Here is a 23,988-nt window from a genome sequence, read left to right as displayed (position 1 = left end):
AAAGATGTGTAGGTTGGGTAAGTTGTCCCTATGGCAGATTGCTGGACTGTCCAGAGTGGTCTCCTGTGCTGCTTGGAAAGTCTCCAGCCCCCCATGACTCTAAACTGCATCAGGGTTGAGAATGTAATTGCAGAGCACTTAAGCTCCCCCAGTTTGATGGGATGTGACTTGTGCTTGTCAGTTGTGCGGCACAGCAGGCATCAACATGCTTGTCTGCTTCATCCAGAAATGATGAGCTTGCCATCCTGTAACATCATAATGCCTGTGGGTTGAAAATGGAGAATAAACAGAATTTTGCTGAGTGATATTCCTGCCTGCCACAGGCATCACAAGTGGTATACCGTGTGCTCTGCTCAGTGCCAGTGCTAGGTTATTGTGTGCCATAGGCCAAGCTAATTAGTGTGCCAGCAGACTGTTCAGGTTATGATTTGTGCCCTAGGCTAGGGCCTAATTTGCCTTAATGGTGGCACCAGCCCAGGCTCTGCTACAAGTCTAGTCAATGGGTGCTTTGAAGGTTTCCAAAAGAAAAGCTGCTCTGAGCCAAGCCTTTTTCTCAGATTGCAAACAGAAATGGACCCTTTGTTGCCGTTGGTGCACCGCTTGAAACCTTTTACTTCCATGATGTCATGCCTGGTAAATGCACAGTTTCCACCATATTGGTTATCAGTTCTTCTCTCATGATAGAATGTTGCTCACACCATCAGGGTGCTGCTCTTCAACAGTTGTTAATTATCTTCATAAATTAAAATCTCTTGTGTTTAAGACTCTTCCCAGTTACGATTTCATTTGACATTAATAAAATACTGAGGAGCATCATGCCAACTGTTGCAATGAAAGTAAAAAAAAAAACTAGAATCATTTCCCAAACTAATACAGGTGTTGAAGTTTACTGTACATGTGGTGAAATACATACTTGCATGTCTCCTCGGACTCCTGACATTAATTCAGCACTAAAAACAAGAGAATAACATCATACACTTAATGTGATGGAAAACTTGTGTGCAAGAAGCCAGCGCTGGTCAGTGTGAGTCGCTGCTGAGTAGCCTTATGACCTGAGAATATGAACACTTTGAATGGAGCGATGCTGAACTGTTGACACAATGGAGGAGCGAGAGAAGCGACTGTGCAGGTCATGTGAAATCTTTAATGTTTGCCTTTCGAGGGTGTGGTGTGTGTGTGCGTTCTGGAAAGAAGCCATCTGGGTGCCAGTCTTATTGTGTGCCAACTTCGCCATCCTCCGTACTGCTTTCTGGTCTCAAACTGAGTAGATGACATACAAGAATGTTACACAGCCTATTGAAAATGGTGAAAGACATCTATTGAAGTAAAGGCGTTGGTGTGCCTGCTCAATGATAGGCGAGATGTGTTATGCGGACTTCAGTTCATCTAGGATGGTGAATCTTAGAAGTTTAAATATGCTGACACTCTTCATAGTACCCCCTTTGAAGTGCCTGCATTGAGGACTGGCATGAAGAAAGTGACACTGCTGGTCTACACAAGCTGGGGTCTGCAGGTTTGGAAGTCCAAGATCCAAAAGCAGAGGATGGCACTACAGTAAGTCCTAAACTGATGAGTATGGTGGTTAGCTTTGGTGGTGCAATTGTGTTAAATAACAAGCTATAAGCTATAAACAGGATCTCTGGAATAACAGTTTTTATTATCCAGATCATGACGGGATGAATGGAGTGTAAAGGATATGGCATCTTCTGTGGACCAGTTGAGATGATACACAAACTGGAGGTGAGCAGGAGGAGCTGGAGTATGCCAATTAATGTGTCAGGTACTGGAGTGAGTGCCACTGGTCTGTAGTCACAGAGACAGTCCACTTTTATTTTCTTTGGCACAAGGAGAATTGTCCATTTGAAACAGACATGGGGGCAGATAACTTAGTGAGTTTTTAAAAAATGTCTTTTGTTGCCCACACATTTCAGGATATCACATCAGCTTTTATATTAACATATAAACAGTTTATAATGCATATTCTTTGTACTGTGCACTGATTAACACAGGCATATCCACATATTTTCTTTGGGGAGTCTTCTATTGTCATAAATTGCTACCATTGTCAGCTATCGGCCTGATAACAAAAATAGCAAAAATCTGTGGAACGTAAAAAAAGAAATTCCTCAAAATCATCTTTACATTACACATCTGATACAAAAGTCATGGGAGCCCTCTGAACGAGGCACATGCTCCCCTGATAGAAGCATTTTTGGAAGTGTAAATGGTCAATTATTGGTTTATTTTGCATTAACATTAATACAGTCATTTCAACCTGAATTAATCTAGCAGTGCATGTTTGGAGACAGCAGTGGGGTGAGAACTCATTGATATTAATTAAAGACAAGCACAAGGAGCCATCAGCCCTCTGAAATGGGCATGCAATTAGCTGAGCAGTCGATTTGCACAAAAGTCAATAGCTAAGAGCAGAACATTCGATTAAAAAATAAATAAATAAATTGTAAGCACTGCATGAGTGTATCACACAAAAAAGACATTTGAGATCAAAGAAAATGATGTAAAAGGAGTTTCTTCCAACAAAGAAACTCAAATGTAACACTAATTAACTTCAGAGCAATTTATTGCTCTCAGATATGGCCTTCGCCATTACTGCCTAACTTATTGTGTTAACTAATTTTAGCCAACACTTAACTGGAAGGACAGACACTTTAGTGCCATATATGTGAATTCTCAAACTTATAAAAACACCTCATTTTAACCACATATTAAAGTCTGCTCTTGATTCTTCTTCTTCTTTAGCTGCTACCTCAGATGCTGCTCTTTCAAACCTGTCTCAACTCTCTTAAAAGATCATAACTGGATAAAGCCCTGGAGGTTTCTCTACCCACACTCAAGATAATATTCTTTCTCTTTTGTGCCTCATTGTTATTCACAATTTGATTACTTTTTTTCATTAATGATGATTGCCTAACTTCTGTCAAGTCTTAGCTATGATGCCATTGTCATTGTTAATCATGGCCATGCTTGCTTTATAATATTGGACTATAAATGTTATAATTTGCAGTTTCCTTTCATTTTTTGTGTGATATTCACTACCCTGCGGTGGGTTGGCACCCTGCCCGGGATTGGTTCCCTGCCTTGTGCCCTGTGTTGGCTGGGATTGGCTCCAGCAGACCCCCGTGACCCTGTGTTCGGATTCAGCGGGTTAGATAATGGATGGATGGATGGATATTCACTACCTTGTTTGGAGTTCTCCAATTCATGTTATTTTTTTTAATGCCCTAGAATCTGATTATATGTGGATCAGTGGCTTGGTTCCAATTCTATACATTTATTTGGTCCATTTTTGTTGCCATTTGTGTCCTGCCATATTCGCATGTTGTAAGGGACGTGTCCTTGGAGGTTGTAACCTTCCTCAATGGTGTGACAGATTTGAAAGGTTATTGAAAAGTTTACTTCTTATCCAAACTGGCAGATTTCAAAACCCTTTTTGTCAGTCACTCTTCTGTTCAAATAAAATACTTTTCCTGAAAGTTTTCTCTTTTCTCCCTTTGTGTAAGTATTTTGCACTTTGTTTTGGTCTCACGAGTTGACTTTGGTAACAGTGCGTTGTGACTTCCAGGTTTTCAACTCTTTTTTTGGCTTTTGACAATGCCCTCTCTCCTGTTTACTTTTCATAAAGCTCTAGCTAGTTTTCAAGTACGACAATAAAGCCTGAATTTAATTTCATGCACAATTATTTGCAGGTAACAACTTTATCTAATTAATGTTCACACAAATTGACACTGTCCTTGAAACTTAAGTATTTCTAGAGAAATCTGCCGGAGCACTCCGGGAAACACTTACTGCCTATTTGAGGTACTCAAGTAATTTCTTCTGTTTCAGACAAACAGAATTTGCAACTCAGAAGTACAATTCTCATTATTTGGTAAGATTTTGGGTCCTCAAAGGCTGCCAGTGTTTATTTCAATCGTGATGTCCGTGTCCAGTGTTGCTAGGGGCGTGGCCTCTGAAGTCAGGACCCATGTGCATCTGACGCAACAGGATAAAAGGACAGCTATGGGTGCAAATCCTTATCCAATCCGCGGATAACACATCTCTGAAGTGTTTAGAGTTTATCTTTGTGCTCTATTCTCGCGTGTACTTTTGGTTTTGACCCTCTTGTTTCGTTTCAATTTATATCTTTTTTTGTTTTGTTTTGTACGTGCATCTGCTGGTTTTTGCTCAAAAGTTTATCTGCCAGTTCGCTGACACAACAGCACCATTTGGTAGGAGGAAGATGCAAACGGACTTCATGAATTTTGAATGACTGGTAAGTGAAGATCTTCTAAACAGGAAATCCAACAAAGCCGTCAATGCACATTTATGGGAGACCAAACTCAATAAAACCAAGATGTAACGAAACTCAAATCTGTTAAACACCAAAAGGTTCATTCTCAAATCCTTCCTAATTGTTCTTTGAATTCTAGAAGTACTTTATTCTGTAAGTTAACGCTTTCAAACCAAAGTGCAGACACAAGTCGGTGGGCACCACCATCTTTTGCAAAGGCAGTGTGATGATGTCACATGCTATGTAGCCACCGATCCACATAATTAGCACTGAACTTCACTGCCATCAACAACATCACAGAGACAGATTTATTGCCCCCTATAAAAAGCATAAAGTGGAAGGTGGTATGATGTCAAGAACAATGATAAAAATACAGGGCTACTCATAAAGACTGTCCCCCTGGTGCTGCCATTTGTGTTTACAGGACTGAACTGAGAAGCTCTCTTCCTCCCACAAACATCAGATGCTCTTTGTAAACCACATATTTGTAAACTGAAAACTATGAGAATGAACCCCATTTGTGACTGGAATGTTCTTCTTGAATAACCCCATAAACAACAATACTGGAAACAAAAATAATATGAAAAAATGACAGTAAATGATGCAGGACATAATCTTAATAACATCCTCACATGACATCTTTTAAATCTATATTGGAGATCAGAGAGTGACTGGTCTGGGACTCTGAAACTGAGTGTCATGAAGGTTGGATTTTTCCAACTGTTCCTTGGCCTTTGAGTACATTTTTCAGGGGTTTCTGAGGCCATGGTGTCTGGTGGTTAGATTCACCTTTACCTCCTTGTGTTTTTAGCATTACACAAAACAAACTACATTCTCACGCACTACCATGTCGGAGACTGGTAGGTAGAACATAAAGCTCCATCACTGAGAAGTGGTTCACTATCATGGCATCACAATCACGATGTTTCAAAGAACTGGCACCACACGTATCTAATCATCTAAGATTTGGATTTGTGAAAGGGAAATGTTTGTGCCTTGAATGTTCTGGTTACAACTTCTTTTTCTGTTCTCTGATCATGATTTATGTCTCCTGTTTCTTGGCTCTGGTTACATGTATTATTTTTGGTTTAGGATTTACTGCTCTGTTCTCTGACCACCATTCTGGCTAAAAGTTTTTATTTCATTATTCTCTTCCTGGTTATGACCCCTGCGTGTATTCTAACTCCTCAATGTCACTACCTGGTTACATGTTCTCTCAAAACTGCTGTCACTGTACACAAGAAGCACACTGGCAGGCAGCAGAGCTGGACAAATCACTGCCTTGTTATTATAGTTTTATTTAAGGAAGAAGAAGGCCGGCCACACCTTATGATACTGATGAGTGCTGGACTCTTATACTTTCACACTTTTTGGATGTACCCTTTGCCACTTCTCAGGAGACACCAACACAACCCCCTGGACCCCCTTAAGCGTTGTTGAGTAAACAGTAAGACTTAAACACCTTAAAGAGGAGGTCGAGCCCCTGAAAGTAGTGCAGTGGTACCCTCCGGCCCCCATGGCCCTTTGAATGGATGGAAGTGGTGGCCCCCCCACCCCAGATATTCTGATTCGGAATCATCAGACTAACGCATGCCCTGCTGCTCTTTTGGTGCCATTGATCCATCCACACTAACATAAAGAGTAACTGCTTCATAAGAAGGTTCCAGGATACCAATAGTAATTCTTCGAAAACATGATTTACTGTTTTCTTTTCATTTTTATTAAACTGAAGTCAGCAACAGAGTGTATAAACCAGAAGTGTTTGCTGATCTGTACAAACAGCAGCCTTGTTTTCCATGACAGTCACACTCTTTGCTAGCCACGGAGCACAGGCATGTTAAGAGCCTGCAAAGGTCAGTAAACAGAGGCCGAGTGATATAAGGGGCCAGCGTCTGAAGACCGCCAGAGACGGCGAAGAGCAGACGAGCAGGTAGGCTCCACTTGTGATGGGTAAAAAGACATGGGAATTGGACTTCTGTTAGGATTAGGGCATCAAATGACTTTTAACAAGTTTCGATAAATCTGTACTGTACGTTTTGAAGAAATGCTTCACTCCATATGATTGTGCAGTCCAGGATGTGCTCCTTCATTACACTGGCATTGGTGGGCTTTGAACATGAAGGTGTGGTCAGGCTTTGGAAACTCCTGTCGTTCATCTAAACATCTCTGTCAGGGCAGACTTGCTTGTCTTTTGGACATTCTTTGCCACAGAGATTGTCCGTTCCATCAACTAGTAAAAAATATAAAAACAAGAAAGAAGCCATTGACCATGGTGACCAAAGCCCATCCGTCCGTGCAGTTTTTGCACCTGCTTTGCAGGATGTTGAAGGTGGTGGCTTTTTTGGGGCAGCACTGGGCACAAGGCAGGAACCACCCAGGCACGAGTCCAGCACAGAAAACACCCACTCGCTCATACCAGGCCAGCTGGGATGTGGAAGGAGAACAGGGACAGGAACACAGATGAATTTAGTAGAGAGCATTTGGGATGTGAAGCGCACTAATCAGCACAGGTTAAACCAACAGCACTGAAGGAGTATTCCTGGCATTTTAAATGGCGACCCACGTATTGGTCCAGCATCATACTTCCACACAGGCACATCATGTCAGTGTTATTGCCTCTGTCTCCTGAACCTTTTAGTCTGACAGCACTATGTTCCTTTTATCTCCATACAAATGTTATCCTCTCACATTGACCAATTTGTAATTCTGGTGTCTTTTTCTGTTTTGCAGGTTCAGCTGACAGCTTTATCTCCTTACCATCCTCCGAGCTTGGGTCTGATCCCGACGGTGGTGCCTTACTTGACGTGGACTTTGCATGTTCTCCCTCTGGTCAGGTGAGCATCTTTAGTTTTTCACCTCTTATCGACAGACACGCTCCAATATGAGCACCTCTCTATGTCAGTGTACCCCCCTGGGTGGTTTCTTGTCTTTTCAAAATTTACCACAATTCAGGTTATGGTGAGGGATGAGCAAAGCCAATATTGGCAGCATCAGGCACACAGCAGGAGCCAATCATGCAGAGCTATCTCTCCACATTCTGGTGGGCTGCCTGAATGGATGGAGCCAAGGCAGCTGCCCATGACCATCTGGTGTAAACTTTAAAGGGGCATGAAGTGAGTGCAGGCTCTGGCGGGAGGGTCTCACCTTGCATCATCATAAAAACCAACTGCAAGCTGATTATAGAATTAAAGATGAGCTTTGAGATGTGTTGTTCCATGTAGGATTATCTGTCCTCAAGAAACATGTCCTTGGTGGTAAAAGGTGCGCTCTGCTCTCTTAAAAATATTCTACTATGGCACCCTACTGGGTGATGTGGGTCCCCGTAGAACCCTTGATTACCAAGGAATAAGTTCTTTCTTGGCTGAGTTCTTTGCATCTGAAATTGGCTCTTTGGACTTTAAAATGGTTCCTAATATGCGAACACAACAGAAATCTTTAATGTATGGTAGGCTACCTATCAGGATATGACAGATCAAGAGAACCTCATTGTATGCAGCGAAAGGCCATTAAAAATCAGGAAAACATTGCTTTTTTGTAAATCTCTTATCATCTATTTATGGCTATTTACAGTATGGAGTCTGTTTTGGATCTACATAAATAAAGGATCTTCTGGAACCCTCATGTGGATGGGTCTTATGGGGACCTAAAATGGTTCCCCTGTGAAGGACCACACTGGCTCTTTTATTTTTAAGAGCGGGAGAGGCTTCTATTACTGAGATTGGGATGTCCATGCTTAGCTAATTTTCCTGATGCTTGTAAATATCAGGTGTAACCAGTAGGGGGTGCCACTGAGCCCCAAACTCCAGACACCAATACACCCAACACAGTTCCGGTTTCAAATAAAAGGAGTTATTTATTAAACATGGTATCTTTGCAACTGAGCAAGATCCAATTCTACAACCACAGATAAGAAATCGCTCTTTCCCTTCCTTCTGCTCCACCAGGTGAGTGTCTTCCTCCACTTCCCGACTCTTACCCACCTTGAGGAGATTAAGCGGGTTCTTTTATGCCTGACCCGAGAGTGCCAGTTCCACCACATTGTATTCAGGTAGTACTTCTGGGTCCAACTCCTTCTTTCTGTAGGTGGACCCCCAAGACACCCAGTAGGAACTACAGCTCCCATGTCAACCCATGGGTGTGCACTTGGGAAATCCATCTAAGGGATGCTGCCATCTAGCGTACTGGGGAAAGAATTATTCTGGATAGACAATCTCCCCCTGTTCATCCATTATGGCCTACCGGCCAAAAAGGGCCACAGCAACCAACCCGGAGGCCTATACATCCTCATCCTTCCATTATGGCCTCCCGTTCAGGCAAGGAACCACCCTCATCCATGTCCACCCACCTTGGTGCCTACACAGGATTACGAGTTTTCTTTGCATTTGGTTCTACATTTTTGTGTCATCTGTGACATTTCCCTTCTTTAAATTCTACACATTGAAATAAAAAGGAGTGCCTCACAGCCCTAGCGACTGTCTGTGTGGACTTTGCACATTCTGCCATTTATTTTACCCCCCCATCCTACTGGCATGTTTGTGACGTTAATCCACTGTGAGCAAGTGTGGCTGTCTGCCCTGAGACAGATGTACACCCAGTGCTGCTGTGACCCCAACCAGGACTAAACTGGTTAGATGTGCTGCAACAAAATGGTCTCAAGAGTCAGGTGGAAGGGAAAAGCGGGACATTTCCAAACACGTCAGGGGTCAACACTGGGGCTGTAAATGTAAAGCTGCGCCACATATTAGCACACTGTTAATATGGCACCCGCAGGCAGAATGAGAAGAGGCAATGGAGGTAATGAAAGAGCAGTTTAGCTGAGATTTGCAACTAAATGATGTGCCTGAGGATGTCACTCGATGAGCAGCACTTTGTCTCTCAAATAAACGCATCGCATTGTGTCACAGTAATTGAATTTCAGTTTACCACATGCAGGAGGCACAGATGGCCTTCTCTAAGAGTGCCACCACAAAGTGCTTTGTAATGCAATTTTTGTAACATTAAAAATGGAAGATGGCATCTACTTGAAATGAAAAGTCAAGAAGAAGGTACGTAAAAAAGTCTGTGGGAGGGCAGGGGGGAGGATGAAGTACAACATTTAGAAGGCAATGTTTGAGAGCCAAAAAGAAAGGACCAGAGGGGGAACACCACAAAGCCACAATGGACAGGGTGGGACACTTTGAACTGACATCACTGCTGTGTTGGTGCCATAGGTGCACATTGGCAATTTATGGGTATAAGGTGAGGTTTGATTTCTGGGCTTTGTAATGGAATTCTGTACAGGATTTAGTAATGGGGGATAGTCAAGGCAGGTGCTTCTCAACACTGAAACAGAGAGGTGATTTGCTGGATCATAGAAATCATAAGATGACAGAGACTTGCATGTAAGAATCTCATGGTACTAAAATGTACACATGACGATAAGCTCGTGCTTGAATGCTGAAGCCGGACATGAGGTATGGAAAATTATTCATGCCAAAGTTAAATGCGCTACGTGCACATGCATTACATTTGAACGTAATTAACATGTCGGGTTGCATTTAATTTTAGCACAATATTATTGTATCATAATTAAAAACATATCAGCTGAATGATCAATTGTTTTCACTACAAGCTTGGTTTCTTCATAGCTCTTTATTCATACCATCTGTGATAACCAGATATAAACTGTAGTTTTACATTTCTTTTAAATGTTTGTAAAGCTGGAATGGAACATTTGGCCAGTCCAGTCTTTTTGCAGCCGGAACTGATCCTTGCTTAGTAAGTGGGTCTCCTGTAAAAATACTATTTTAGCGTTTAGACCTGTTGGGTGAGAGAATACTTTCTTTCTCTTTAATTCGTGATTAAGGCCTTTAACATTCCAGCTCACAAAGTTAACTCTCCCATCATGGAGACATTGATTCTGCAATTTTTGATGTCATTTTGTAGTCTTAACTGGAAGTGAGACAGCTTTAACCTTAATTTCCAATTTTCCCACGAGTTATTGCTATGCAGCCTATTGTTACATTGGTAATTATAATTATAAGGATTAAAAGGATAGATTAGATATAGCCTGCTCTCTTTCTCTCCCCCACTGATCCCCCCACCCCCCCCATTTTGCCTTCCTACATGAGGCTGGACCCCACTTCACAAAGTCCCAGTCCTCTGACATACCTAGAGACCGAGCACGTCCAAAACAAAACAAGCCCCCCAGCAGTGGCATTTGAGGATATCTATTGCCGATAAAGTCTAAATACTATAAGCATAAAATATAATAATCTTCAACAGTCTTGAAATATTAAGATAGTAAACCCAGGGAATGGTGTTAAAAAGTGGCCCTGGATCAGCATAGTAAACCCTAATGCAATAATAACAATAACAATAAACCAAGGGTATGATAATAATAATAATAATAATACATTTAATTTATACAGCGCCTCTCCCATGCTCAAGGCACTTACAGAATATAATAAAGAAACTGAAACTAAAGACTGATGTTAAACAGTCTCCTTTAGAATAGTAAAAAGAGAGAGAAAAATAAAAAACAAACTCCTTTAATTTCTTCCACACATACGTGTATAATTGTTTTTTAGTTATGACGTTATCTTTGGACATGAATGAAAATGCAATACACTTTTGTGCAGATGTGCAGCCACAAACAGAACAAAGAGGAGGTGGACATTGTACTTAGTGCATCACATTGTTTCTTTCCACGTGTTCTTTTTTGTCCAATGCCTAAAAACGTTCAGTCATTACATGAGCCACGTAAATGTGCAGCCTGTAAACATCAATGCTGTATGTAGTAAACAAAAGGGAATGACAATTTAGTGTTTATTGCTTTTGATCTAAACTCTCCAAAGCTTTGTAATGGTTCAAGATTACAGATAAAAAGCTTTACATTTAAATCTGATTGAAGCTGCCATTTTTAGAGGATCTGCTACAGGGTGAAATTATATTTATACCCACAATTCCCATTATTCCTACTAATTAAATGTTAGACTTCAGAAGAATACAGTTTCCTCTACAATTATATTTTGCAATAACCAACAACAAAAGCCAGGTCAACTAGAAAAAGTAAGAATTGATCTATGGCAGGAATGTTTTACTGATGGACAATTGTATTGTATTGGAGTTTGTTTAAGCGTAAGGAAGCAATAACCCCTTGGGGAAAAACAAAACAAAAGCACAACAAATATTGTATATAGAAAAGCACCCTGTCATTTACATAGTACTTCTGATTCATCCAATTAATCCTCTGCACTTTAACTAAGTCCCACCCAGATAACACACCTAGCATAACATAAAGAAGAAGAAGAAGAAGAAGAAGAAGAAGAAGAAGAAGAAGAAGCTGGTGAGACAGAATTGGCAGTTTTGTGGTCGATTTATATTTGCAGTGGGGTAATTCTTGCTTAATCCATGTAGTTTGCTTTTTTATTTTCAGGCAGGAATTACAGGTAATCTTGAATTACTTTTGTGCAGTACAAGTAGAAAATCCACAGCGACCTTCTGTTGCTCTGAAACATTAACCAGAAATTCATATGAACATGACAAAGAGAAAAGGCGAGATATCACAAGTGGTAACCCATGGCATGTCAAGGCAGCATTTGTGCCCGACTTTTTCATGACAGGGAGATACAATACAATACATTTTTGTATAGTCCAAAATCACACAAGAAGTGCCGCAATGGGCTTTAACAGGCCCTGCCTCTTGACAGCCCCCCAGCCTTGACTCTCTAAGAAGGCAAAAGGGAAAAAAAATGAAAGAAACTTTGAGAAAGGCTGTTCAAAGAGAGACCCCTTTTCAGGTAGGTTGGGCACGCAGTGGGTGTCAAAGAGAAGGGGGTCAATACAATACAACACACAGAACAAAACACAAGTAATCCTCAATACAGTATAACAGTAAAATAAAAATATTACAAGTACAGAGCAGATGATATCACATAATACAATTTGGAAAGATAAGATAGAAACTTGTGTTTGAGTCTTCTCCTGTCTGTCTGCAGTGACAGCACAATCTGGGGTCACCACTCAGGCCATCAGATCTAGTGCTCATGACACTGACCTGCCACCCTGTGTGACCCTTGGTACAGGACTTCACCTTCTTGTGTTTTCTGGTTATGGGAACTTACACTGTAACTCTGTACTTATAAAGTTCACTGAGAAGCCATGCCGTGTAAACTAAAATGTGTTTGCTGGTCTTGCACTGATGCTGAGCTCTTGTGATTTCTGGGCCCATGAAACTCAAAATAGGCTTTAAAACACAAAGTAGTCAAGACCCTGAAACTCAAATCAAGGCTTGCAGCTTATACCCTCAAGCAGCCCATTCCAATTAATTACAGCTACTAATTAATTGCTGTTAATGCGTGCGATTAAAGTACTAAAAATAAATCCAAGTCTATTAATTGCAGTAGTGGGTCACTCTCGCTTAAATGTTTCCTACATTGTTTCTTGATAATGACCTTTATAATGAGCCACCGTGAAAGGAAATGTGAAAACAAACTGTCATCAGACTGTGACGATGAACTGCTGATGCCTCACTGCTCCTCTTGATGAGGGATACAAACTTGAGGAACCTGCCGACACCGACTATGAGCTACAGGAGGATAAACTCTCAGTCCTGGCGCCATTAGCTTTAACATCCTGGCCACTACTGTCCCTTGCAGTGTTGGGGGTAACGCATCAAAAGTTGCTGTGTTAGTAGGCAGATTACTTTTTAAAATAACAAGTAACTTAATGAAATACTTATTTTAATGAAGAAAACATACCTGGGTTACTTTACCACGGAAGATTATTCCTGCCACTCAAAAAAAATACATATATACAGTGGAACCTCGGTTTGTGAGTAACTTGGTTTACGAGTGTTTTGCAAGACGAGCAAAAATTTTTAATAAATTTTGACTTGATAAACGAGGGAGGTCTTGCAATACGAGTAGTATGTATACGCTTTGTCATGTGATCACAACTGAGCTGATGGTTCTTCTCTCTTTCTCGCTACGGGATTGTGGGCAATCGTCTCCTATTCTCCATCTGAGTCGGCGTGCCTCACTCATATACTCAACATCCGTACGAGTGTATACTGTTTACTGCCTGCAGCATTAGCATTGTGACTGTGTGTGTGTGTGTGTGCTGTGACGTGCGAGTCCCCGTCTTGCACCCTAAAACACAAAGCTGAGTCTCAGTACTTTAGCAACACCAGCTTTATTCAGCAACAGCGCGGTTATTTATTGTAGCGGGATCTGCCGCTCTCCTATACACAGACACAGTAGTCAGACAGGGCCCTGCGCATTTATAATGTTCCTTGTTCCTTGTATCACCCATCGACGGCAGGCGCTTATAGCATGTCTGCAATCTTTTCAGATTCGCTCTCTGCTACAGCGCTGGGAGAATGCGATTGCTTTGGGACGCTCTTCCACGTGTCGTCCTGTTGGGTGGAATCCCACGAGTTTAGAAACTAACTCACACCAGCCATAATTCTTTTCAAAGGTAAAGTGCAGGTTAATTTGTTTTATGTATTTTTACTTTATATTTTGTATTAATCATTTTTATATGAATAGTTTTGGGTTGTGGAATAAATCATCTGAGTTTCCATTATTTCTTATGGGGAAATTCACTTTGATTTACGAGTGCTTTGGACTACGAGCATGTTTCCGGAACGAATTATGCTCGCAAACCGAGGTTCACTGTATATTATTACTGTGTTATTTCACAGAAGCATTGCCTTTTCCCCCCAAGATGTTGCCTGCTAGGGCTGAAACATTATGCATGCGGATTAGTAACATCTAGTAAGGGAGCTGTTAAGCACATGTGTATCGAGCAATCAAGTGAAAAAGAACTGAACCAAAGTTAGAAGTGTGCATTTGATCCTGCATGTGCTGAGGGGTACATTTAATCTGCTCAGTTTAGGGTCCCAAGGAGCAACTGACCAGCACAGCACTACTGGGTGTGGGGTGACAAGCAAACATCTTGGGTGTACGCCGGTCCTTTGAAGAGCTCAACCGCACAGCCAATCAAAAAAAAAAAAAGAGTTTTCTGCGTGCAATCCAGTAACAGAAACCTGTTAATAAAGTGTCTGCTTAATGTAAATATCCAGTTATATGCTAGAGCCATGTTGAAACAGTGTGATCTGGTGGTGCAGCGGCCAGTGTTCAGACCTTGAACATTTGGGAGCTCACGTTGAGGGTGGAAAAAGGGGAAGGATGTTATTTATGAAACAGCACACGAAGGACTAAACATCTTCTCTTAATTGAGTTTACCACTAGATTTTAATTTAAAATAAGCTTAGTGGAGTTCATGTTCCACTGTACCCAATGCCAGAACTGACTTCCTAAGAAAAAAAAAGGCTCAAAGTAAGGAGCACTAAAAGGTGCAGAATAAAATGAACGGCACTGAATCCTGCTTGATGTTATCTTCTTCTTCAGGAATGGAGTAGTAATGAATGTTGTAATATCCTTTGTTCAAGGAAATAGATTTATTTTGATTACAAGTATTGGTTTCATATCTCTGCTAAAAGGAAAAGTAACGCAAACGTAACACATTACATTTTATAATAAGTAACTATTCTATATAACATACTTAGTTACTTTTTTGTAATAACTAGTGGTGACATGTGAAAAAATATGAGTGGGGTGCAGCTTTTGGGGGGACAAACTGAAGCAGCACTTATCTATTATATAGTGCCTTTCACATCTATCTGTCTAGTCATTCCATAAGCTCTTGTGGTCTTCATCGTAATTTTAGCTTACAACTTGCTTACAAATTTTGTGAATTTCCCCTTGGGATTAATAAAGTATCTATCTATCTACAAGCTCAACTCAATTTATCGATATTGCTGATATTTTTTTTTTTTAGAGATTCTGGTTTGCAGATTTATTATTTCTTCTTATAATATTGAGTTCTGCACTGTTTTTCTTCTTATGCCAATGAAATTATTTTTTTTTTTCCTGTGTCGCCTTCCGTGGAGCACACTGAGCAGACAGGCTCTCGGTTGTTCCTAGAAGCCACCCATGACTTCTGTGTCTTTCAATCTGCCATTTCAGTCGTCGAAGATGAACTCCAAACAATGTGTCCTGATATGTGCGGCTGCCATTTGGCTCCTCGTGCTGGCTGCCCGGACTGAGGGGGGGGTGACCTTTCATCCACCAGTGAAGGACAAGTCAGAAGGACAAAGAAAGGTGAATCCTGTCAGTGCGGGCCGTTATGTTCTTCACACTTCTCCTTCCCTCTTCCTCCTGTTGTGTCTATTACTTGAAGAACTGGACTCTCATTATATCACTGACAACAACAATCACATTTTGTGTTTTAGAAAACCAACCCCAAGAGAACAATTGAATCTGCATTAGTGGTGGACCCACTGGAAACCATTGGGGACCCCACAATACACAAGGTAAGCAGAGAGGTTCACTGGCTAACCCGATGTTCCCAAATCAGATTTGTCTAATTCTGAATCACAGGAGCTGAAGCCTGTCCTGGCAGCACTGGCACAAGACAGGATCAGACATGGACAGAGTGCCAGTCCACTGCAGGTCCCACTCACGCACACATCCGTAATTCAGTTGCCAATTAACCAAATGCACAAGGAGAACTTGCAAACTCCATGGTCACCAGAGTGCTAGATCTAAGGCAGCAGTGCCCACCACTACACCCTTGTGCAGCATTAAAAGAAATGCCACTCTCATTACCTTACCTGCTAGAGTTTGGCTCTCCTCCATACTTCGATACTTTACACTGGTAAAAGGGCCAAGTGGGATGGCAAGTACAGTCAATACAGTATTGCTAAATCATCTGAGCTGGCACTGGAGGACCTTTTGCTTGGCCAAAGTTACTGTATAACAACAGACAGGTTCAATATCAATACATCAGCTAAATTGCTTGAGATTTTACTCCAAAGGAAAACAGATACTTACGACATTATATGACTGATCCGCCATGATATGCCCAAGGAGTCTCGTCGCACAAACCCATCAAGTAGTATGGTGTAGTAGGTGAGTGGCAAAAAGGCAACACGATTGTGATCAAGTGGAAGCACAAGAAAGACCTCTGCCTCGTCAGTACTGTTCATAAAGCAGCAACTATCAGTGTCTGCGTAGGGGGAAATGCGGACGTGACAAAGCCTTGTGCTATGGCAGGTTACAATAACACAACAGGCAGTGTCCATGTGCCGGTCAGACTCTGATATTCTACCTTGTCAGGTGCAAGCAGAAGAAGAACTATTACAAAAATCTTTCGATGTCTGTTTGAACACTGCCTATGTGTGCTTATGTCACATGAAGCCCATGTGCTAAGTTTGCATCAGCAGTGCAGTGGACATATCTCTCCAACTGTGATTATGTTCACATTTTGGTACTGACACGCTTCCATTACACATAACATTTTTTATTGTTGGAAATAATTTCATTACATTTCGCCCGTTTTTTTCTGCAAGCCTATTCTATCATAACCAAGAACAAGGCAGGGTCCACTCCAGATGGAGCACCGGTCCTCTGCAGGGCATAAAGTGCTTGTGTCCCGCTTTGGTCGTTTTCACTACACTATTCTGGACAACACACCTTCACAAGCCTTTTTGAATTTAGAAAAATCTAAGCTAACCAAACAGGCCTGACAGACTGAATGGTCTCCTCTTGTTTGTTAAAACGTTTGCTTGTTTCTTTTTTTGGCATGAACAGAAAGCAAAGCAGGCAGAAGCACAGAGGAACAACGTTCTTCACATCTCTTTTATTTTTGTGTCTGTGCTTTAGGAATGTCGCTTCTCAAGTAATGAGGCCTTCGCATATGAAGATGCGCTGAAGCACCTTCTGGAAGCATTCATTTGTCACTCAGGGCAAGGTGAGCATTTCTTGATTTGGCAGGATGTCAACATCAACAGCGGCCATTGTCGTGTGAAAACAGGGTGGGGAGTCTCGAGAATAAAAAAAATAAAACAACAATTGCTGAATGGTTCTGATGAGGTGCCAGCCTGTAGGTTAACTAAATCATCATTTGGTACACATTAGATTTTTACTGAAGTGTGTGTCTACCCAGCCACTGACTGGCATCCCACCCTGGGGTTGTTCCCGTTTTGCTGTCAGATGCCATAATGAGGTACCAACACTTGATGACACTAAACTGGATAAGTGACTGAGAAGATGGATGGATGAATAACAAAGAATACATAGAATTTCTGGTTATAAATCTTTACTGTTAAAAAAATAGGAGTTTAGATGAAACAACATGTCCCAGTGAAAGAGTAATATTTGAAGAATTACACCAGTGGGCTCACAGGCTTTAATGCAACAGCACAGCGCGGAGTTAGGTGCGTCCTCAACTGTTCATTTGGAAGGCCTTTTCACGGACAACAAAATGTCCCTCATGTGCTTTGACCCATCCAGCTCACAAACAGCGTCATTAGAGTGCGCTCAGTTGGCCGATGCTCTGAGGTTTGATTAACAGGTTCAAAAGCAAATTCACTCCACGCCCCATCTCAACATGGTGCCTAAAGAAAAGTCAGCCAAAATGTCCTCAACAATATCTTGTAGCGGGGCTACATAGTTAGTGTTGTCAAATGTCACTACAGTACTGAATGCGTCTTGTTCCATTGTCCCGTTTGCTGTCTGTGTGTATCAGTGAATCCCGACCCCGTAAAGGGGGACGGATGATGGAAGGAGACTGCAACCTCAAACCTGGAAAGCACCCGTTCACTATTAATCAATTACAGCCGTCACAGGACTATTTATCTAATCAGGAGGGAATAGCGAGGGGGAAGAGAAGGAGACTTTTTATTTTCACGACCACGAGCCATCTGTACCTGCTGTATTCCACATCGCGCATTTTCATCCAGTTTGTTTTTCAATCCGCCGGACTTACTTCAATACCCTCGGTTCTATTCAATAAGGGCGCGCACAAAAAGGCGACCTTCAAAAGGGCGACCTCAATTGGGCGCGGAGAATAAAAGCGCACATAAATAAAAGCGACCTTCAAAAGGGCGACCTCAATTGAGCGCCAAATAAATGCGCGCGCAAATAAAGGAGCGCTTCAAAAGGACGACCTTCGGAGCGAATTAAATTAATTGTCCTTGATTATGCTAATAGACCGCATCTCGAATATCTACGTGGCATTGCACATAATCTACAGCTTCAAGTGTAACTTGCTTTCACCTTTTTATACATTCAGTCATTGCCTTAATCTAATTTTCTGTCATTTTGAAAACAACGAAATATAGAGAGCTTTAGAAATAGTTTGTTAGGAGTAGTTCGTTAGAAGTTCATGCATTAATGAATTGGATGTTTTAATATTCTTGCTTTCACCTTTTTATACGTTCAATCATTGCCTTCATCTAATAAATTTTCTGTAATAATTTTGTTGCGTTTGCCTTTATTCGCCGCGCCCAATTGACGTCACCCTTTTGAAGGTCGCCTTTATGTGCGCGCCCTTATTGACGGATACCAATACCCTCATCAAGAGAGACCCTGGGGTCGGACTTCATCATCCGCCACGCGCCGAGGATTCATGGTGAGGCTGCTCCATTTTGTTCCGGGAAAATCAAACGAGTCATTTATTGCTAGCTCAGTCAGCCGTATACAGGACAGTTTTTATAGCCGGACTCCAGTTCACGATCATTCTGTATCTCATTCATTTTTTGTTATTCGTGTTGTGTGTTATATGTTACAGGGGCAAGGGAGGGTTTTGTTGTATTTATATATGGTGGTGTCTCGTTGTTGATATGGTGGAGGGATATTTATATTTGTTTATCTTTCTATTTTTGCATTTGTCTTGTTGTTTCATTTAATCAGTATAATTTTACATACCTGCTTTTGTGTGTTTATATTTACACCGTCGATTGTGGGGAAAAGTGTACTTTGTTAGAGGTACGGCTTGATAGTGAGATTCATACTCGGTAAATTACCCAGGCCACAGGTCTTGGTGGTGTAGCTGCTGGCTGGGTAAGGCGTCGGCCGTTACAATCTGTTCTGTTTTCTAGTTAAGATACCAAGTAGTGCGATAGTCAGTAGGGCTTTAGGGACTTTCAAAACTCGACTTGATGATATTTTAGAAGAATTAAGTAAATAGGACTGGCAAGCTTTGTTGGGTTGAATGGTCTGCTCTCATCTAGACCAGGGGTAGGCAACGTCGGTCCTGGAGTGCCACAGTATGTGCAGGTTTTTGTTCCAACCCAGTTCCTTAACGAGAACTCAATTATTGCTGATGAAGCACATATTGCTTAAGTGACATTTTGATGCTTCATTTTAGTGGTCTCGCTTGTTAAGGTTCTCCAACCTTAATTGCTTATTTCAATCTTAAACTGCTGCATTCAGTGTTTTAATTGCTCCTTATTAGCAATAAGATGTAAAACAGGGGTAGGCAATGTCGGTCCTGGTGAGCCGCAGTGGCTACAGGTTTTCATTCCAACCCAATTGCTTAATTAGAAACCAATCATTGCCAATCTCAGACCTTATTTAATTTTATGGCTTGTTAGTCTGTGCAATGTAAGGCTTTTATATCGTAGATTTTTTTCCTTTCCAAGGATATCATCCAAATGATTTGAAGCCTAAAACAGATCATTTTCAGTCTGTCACATTTTTCTATTAAGTGTTTTATTAAATCAAACCGTGCATGATGAACACACACAGATGTAATTGGAAAAAAGCTAGCTGGAGAACTGCTGGCTGCTTTGTCTTTTACATCTTATTGCTAATAAGGAGCAATTAAAACACTGAATGCAGCAGTTTAAGATTGAAATAAGCAATTAAGGTTGGAGAACCTTAACAAGCGAGACCACTAAAAGGAAGCATTAAAATGTCACTTAAGCAATATGTGCTTCATCAGCAATAATTGAGTTCTCGTTAAGGAACTGGGTTGGAACAAAAACCTGCACATACTGCGGCTCTCCAGGACCGACGTTGCCTACCCCTGATCTAGACTGTTCTAATGTTTTCTAATCAGCACAAGTCTATAAGCCCCACATCTTAAAAGATATTTTGTCAAATTTAATGTCAGTTAAGCAATTACTGGCACAGATATCTGCACCACTCCTTCACTGTACTTTTTGCTTTTTGAATGTTCAGAAGAACTAAAAGGAATGTGAGGGAAAAATCATTACATACTAAACCAATACAAAAGATAAGTACCACTGCTGAAGTGCTGGCCTCCTAGCCCCTGGACCTCACACACTGTATGGAGTTTTGCATGTTCTCGCTGTGTCCACAGAGGCCTTTTCTTCTGGTATTCCATTTCTCAAAGCCATGCATGTTGGTTAGAAATTCTCATTGGTCTTGACTAGATAAGTACGATTGGTCCCTGCTTTGCACCGCATGTTGCCACGATGGACACCAACTCCATAAACTCCTGTGATAGACAAGTGCTTTTGAGCAGCCCTCATTATGAAAGGGTGATATTAAAGAATGTCTAAAATCAAAGCTGCACAGTTTTAAACTCCTTAAATTACACCTGTTAAGTAAATAATAGAAGTTCGGTGCAATGCTGACCAGATAGCTACAAGCTTCTGGAATGGCCGATTGACTGTCATAATCGTGTCAAACTTGTGTCTGCTGATGTTCCGATTTGAATTTTGTTTTCCAGATCCCGAAGACTGAGCTCCGCATGAACTGGCACAGTTAGAAGAATCCTCGTCCTTCTTTTAGTCAACAAAAAACCCCCAAAAAACCGTTCTATTAAAGCATTGAGAAAGCACCTGGGTGACATCTGTCTGTGTGCTACAGTGGGGTCGACGGAGACCTTGACATCGGGGCCGAGGCTTCAGCTGCACACGTACACCACGCAGACTGCATTTACACAAAGCCTGAGAAACTGTTAATGCTAGACCTGTAATATTAAATTGAAGACAAAGAAACGCGTCAAGAGATGTTTTGGCTTGAATTCATTACACCAGGGGTCTCCTGCTCCCTTTCTGGGTTTTTTTTTTTTTTTACTTACTCACCCAAAGCAGTTTTTTTAGATTTTCTTTATACGCCTGATTATTTTTCTTTACATTATTCTTTTTATTTCCTGAAGTATATTCTTTGGCTTCTTTTTTCCTGGTAGAACAGTGACACACCGACGTCTGAGGGGGTGTTGCATTCATTCAGTTTTCAACCGCATTTCAGATTCTCTTTTTAAAGCCAGACTTTCAAATCAATTTAATTCCTTGTAGTTTCTTTAGTGCTACTAATTAAAAATTCTTTTAAAAAGAGTTCTTGACTGGTAATGTTAAAGAACAAAGTGCAGTTTTTTTTTGCTTAACTTCAGAAGCAATCATTTGTGTAGCTTCCATAAGCAGTGTAGTGACGGGGGATTCATTGTGAAACATCAGTGTTAAATCTGTGACTTTCATGATAAAGTAGAGATGAGGACCAGATGAAACTTGAACCAACACAGTGTTAGCAGTTGAGAACATGTTGCTTATACTGTAGATATTCTCATTTCGTATTCTTTAGTACCACTTGTTACAAAGCTCAGCAGATGTCCTTCACGATCACAAATTAACTTACCAGCCCAGGCTACAAGCATTTTACAGCCAGTGATAAGCGGTCACTTTTGCTAGAGACACAGAGAAGTAGCATCATGTCTGCAACATAAAAAAGGCACACGTGACCGACCGTATACAGTGGCAGTAGCCAGATAATTGCAACATGAATGGTGTCGTAGTTTTGTTTATGCCAGGGTGAGGAGTTTTGTTTTCTCCCCAACAGCCACTTTTATGAGCATCTGGAGTCTGGAGAATTCGTGTTGTGTATGTTGGTGATGTGCCAAACGGCCCTGCTCTCACTCCACGCTGAAGCACTGCAATCTGGATGCAAACCCATCACTGAGCCGATTCTGAGGCAGCTCATTTTAAAATGCAGCAGGCACTGGAGAAAATGCTTTAGTATGCCATCAGCAAAAGATAAAAGACGCATCCTTCTTTACACTCAAGTCAACTGCCGAGAACAATGCCGGACCACTGAGAGAGAACACAGTGACAAAAATCACAACGCGGACCATAAGAAACAACAGAACGTGGGCTCATGTCAGCTGACAGGACACACACAAATAAAAGAGATTTTCACAAACTTAAAGTGAACCCAACAAAAGTGGCAGGCTGTTAAAACGTCACAAAATAGGGGTTGGGGGAACACATGTGATACAAAAACACCTTGAACATTTCAGTATATTTTATTGTTAGTCCCATCATTTTTCCATAAAAAAAATGCAGAATATAACTTAAAAACCATTTGCTTAAAAAGAAACATCTGTAGTGAATGTATGAAAGCTTTGTGCTGCCATGAGAAAGTCTGCCCTTAAAACTGAAAATACAGAGTAGCACTCGGCCTGGTGATTCTGTTGCCCTTGAAACTGAACTTCAAAACTTTCGTTAAAATTACTTTTTTTTTTTGCTCTTTAGTCCTAGTTTGATTTTTGGGTACCAGCTATTGTTTAATATTCCACCTTTATTGCAATATGTTTTACTGTAAATGATGCGCTTGTTACATACCTTATATGTGCAATGATAAGGAGAAGGCAGCCATAAGTAAGCACCGCTACAGTACATCAGAGAGGTATCGGTATGGAGTCTACCTCGGTCTGCAGATCTTGACAAACGCTGGAGAAAAGACACCTTGGCTCATACAACGCAAGGCCAAGTCTGGTCATGAACTGCATTCCAGGACATTTTGAATTAACTACTGTGCTTGTGATGTTGCAGACTCTTTTGCCAGTTCTGGATGAAGACAGACAAAAGTTACATTTGCTATAACTATGTCTTACTGAAATAAAGTCCAAAAACGGTAAAATAATTTAGACAAATGTGCTCAACAGAGTTGATGAGTCTACTACTCAGTTTAGTGCGTTGCTTTACAAACATTCATCCCATAGATCCAACGTCAGGCACTGGGATGCATGCAGAACTCTTCTTGACATCACCGTTTCTTGACTCACTGAGGACAGTTTAAATGACGGTTAAATAAATAAACTCCTTCTTTAAGCTCAGCGCACCCAATCTGTTTTTAAACTGGAAAAAGAGAAATAACTTGCATCTGTTTAATGAGTGGACCATCTGAACGGCCCCCTTCCCCAAGACAGCCACAAAATAATCACAGAAACATCTGAAATGCTCAGATCCCAATATGAGATTTGCATTATTCAAGCATTATGGACCCAAGTGTTTAGCAGTTAACATAACTAAGGCACCAGTGACAGCATCAGTTGTACGCGGTTTGTTTTCTCCGTTTTCATGTGTGGTATTTGGCAATTTTGCATGTCAGACAAATTCAGTCCCAACATACTTGAAAGGACGGTATCCAGTCTTCTCATCCTTACTTGTCTGTAAAATGTTTTTTCAGCTCAGCCCATGAGGTCCATGTGGGGAAAGTGCATATTTTGTCAATTTTGAGAACTGTACCATTTTGTAGATTAGTTGTCAAGTACATTAAGAAATGCACCACTTCAAGTTCAGTCAGAAGTCATCGCTCTCCTCTGGTGTCCGACTTGCATGATCTTGGTTTACTAGAAGGGAAAAATCAGTGTGAGCATTAACACAGTAGCCAAAGCGAATGACATTCATATAGACTAAATAAATAAAAACATAGCGGGTAAATGAGAAACAGAAAAAAACAGAGGGTGTCTGTTAAGTTTCAAACACGTTCTTCAATTTAACCTTGAGGAAACACCAACAAGAGTTACATGGAGTACCTGCCATGAAGGTCAACAAGCAGGTGCCAAAGATTGTCATGCGGGGCTTTGAACAGAGAGAGCTTGTGTCTTACAAGTTTGTA

The 23,988-nt window shown here is 41.1% G+C and overlaps 2 protein-coding genes across 2 annotated transcripts in view; one reads left to right on the top strand and one right to left on the bottom strand.

Annotated features, from left to right (window-relative positions):
• Positions 1-23,988, top strand: part of si:dkey-13a21.4 (uncharacterized protein LOC494576 homolog) — a 991,873-nt gene that overhangs the window by 252,994 nt on the left and 714,891 nt on the right. The window lies entirely within an intron of this gene.
• Positions 22,372-23,988, bottom strand: part of irak1 (interleukin-1 receptor-associated kinase 1) — a 97,488-nt gene continuing 95,871 nt past the window's right edge. The window contains exon 14 of the mRNA XM_028813300.2: positions 22,372-23,719. Coding sequence (XP_028669133.1) covers positions 23,670-23,719 — 50 coding nt within the window. The 3' untranslated portion in view covers positions 22,372-23,669. The remainder of the gene's footprint in view (positions 23,720-23,988) is intronic.

The sequence above is a fragment of the Erpetoichthys calabaricus genome, chromosome 11 (genome assembly GCF_900747795.2).
Source record: "Erpetoichthys calabaricus chromosome 11, fErpCal1.3, whole genome shotgun sequence".
Lineage (NCBI taxonomy): Eukaryota > Metazoa > Chordata > Cladistia > Polypteriformes > Polypteridae > Erpetoichthys > Erpetoichthys calabaricus.
Note: the sequence above shows the minus strand (reverse complement) of the source record. Positions and strands in the feature narration are given on the sequence as shown.